The sequence below is a fragment of the Spermophilus citellus genome, assembly GCF_964194105.1.
Source record: "Spermophilus citellus genome assembly, chromosome: X".
Classification (NCBI taxonomy): Eukaryota; Metazoa; Chordata; class Mammalia; order Rodentia; family Sciuridae; genus Spermophilus; species Spermophilus citellus.
This window is the reverse complement of record NC_138190.1, coordinates 44723365-44724354: the sequence shown is the minus strand read 5'-3', so window position 1 is coordinate 44724354 and position 990 is coordinate 44723365. Positions and strand designations below refer to the sequence as shown.

At 43.8% G+C, this 990-nt stretch overlaps 1 protein-coding gene across 1 annotated transcript; it reads right to left on the bottom strand.

Moving 5' to 3' along the window:
* Window positions 1-354: 354 nt before the first annotated feature.
* LOC308639046 (large ribosomal subunit protein mL63-like) lies at window positions 355-777 on the bottom strand. The gene has a single exon (XM_081277017.1). The coding sequence runs from the start codon at window positions 741-743 to the stop codon at window positions 435-437; it is 309 nt and encodes a 102-aa protein (XP_081133143.1). The 5' UTR covers window positions 744-777; the 3' UTR covers window positions 355-434.
* Window positions 778-990: the final 213 nt, after the last annotated feature.

Below are 990 nucleotides of genomic sequence, written 5' to 3'. Positions count from 1 at the left end.
GATAGTTTCAATCCAATAACCCCTCCAGAAGTGGACATGCAAGCATTGGCCTACAAGGGCTAGACATGACATTATCATGTGAGGGGGCTTGGATGGTTTATTTTTTTAATTTATTTTTTTGATAGTTTGTAGTTTTATTAAGCTTCCATGTAAAATAGTTTATATCATTAATGACTCAGGAAATCCCTGATCTCTCCCTATCAGGTTAAAGAAACAAAACACATTAGGTCAGTGATTAGGTTTTTTTAAAATATCAAGGTGTTTTGACTAAGCTCATGTTTGTTTTAAAAAGATTCTGGCCTGAAGTCTCACATGTACATAGAAACTACAGGTTTTTTTTTTTTTTTTTTTTTTTTTTTTTTTTTTTTTTTTTGCTTGTTTGCTTGGTTTTTGTTCCAGGATCAGGTAAAGACAGGGCAGATGATGGCTCAGGGTTAGGACCATTTCTTGGTGACATTGAGATGGTTGAGCTGATCTGCAACAAATCTATGTGGGGGAAACTTGGAAGTGCTGGCCGCCCTGATGGCCTCGAAAGCCTGTGCCCTGCGCACGCTGGCGTGGCCGTACTCCTGCTCCGCCGTCATGTAGGGCATGCTCAACCAGTAGTGGTTCTCCGCCTCGATCTCCAGGCGACGGATCATGTTCTGCTTCGCCAACAAAGACACCCCCCGCGGCCGCCGGTGCTTCCGGATCCACTGCCTTCCAGGAATGCGATTGCGGCAGAGCAGAGCAGTGAGGAACATGGTGTCAAGAACTTCGCGCCCCTGCCCCGGCCAGCAAACGCTATATGGAAGCACGTGAGCCTCCGGCTTGGATGGTTTATAACCATGGGAAGAAAACCAGCCCTTCCTCTGGCCTAGTAATCTCACTATTTGACCTGGTAAACCCACTCCTGAGAGTTGATCCTAAGGAAAAAACGATCAATGGAAAAAAGAAGATTATATATATTAATTCACATACAGAAATACCTAAAATCAACAACAGGGTGAA

What these genes read in the sequence shown, in the direction of transcription:
- LOC308639046 (XM_081277017.1), bottom strand. Translation starts at nt 743, where the DNA reads ATGTTCCTCACTGCTCTGCTCTGCCGCAATCGCATTCCTGGAAGGCAG.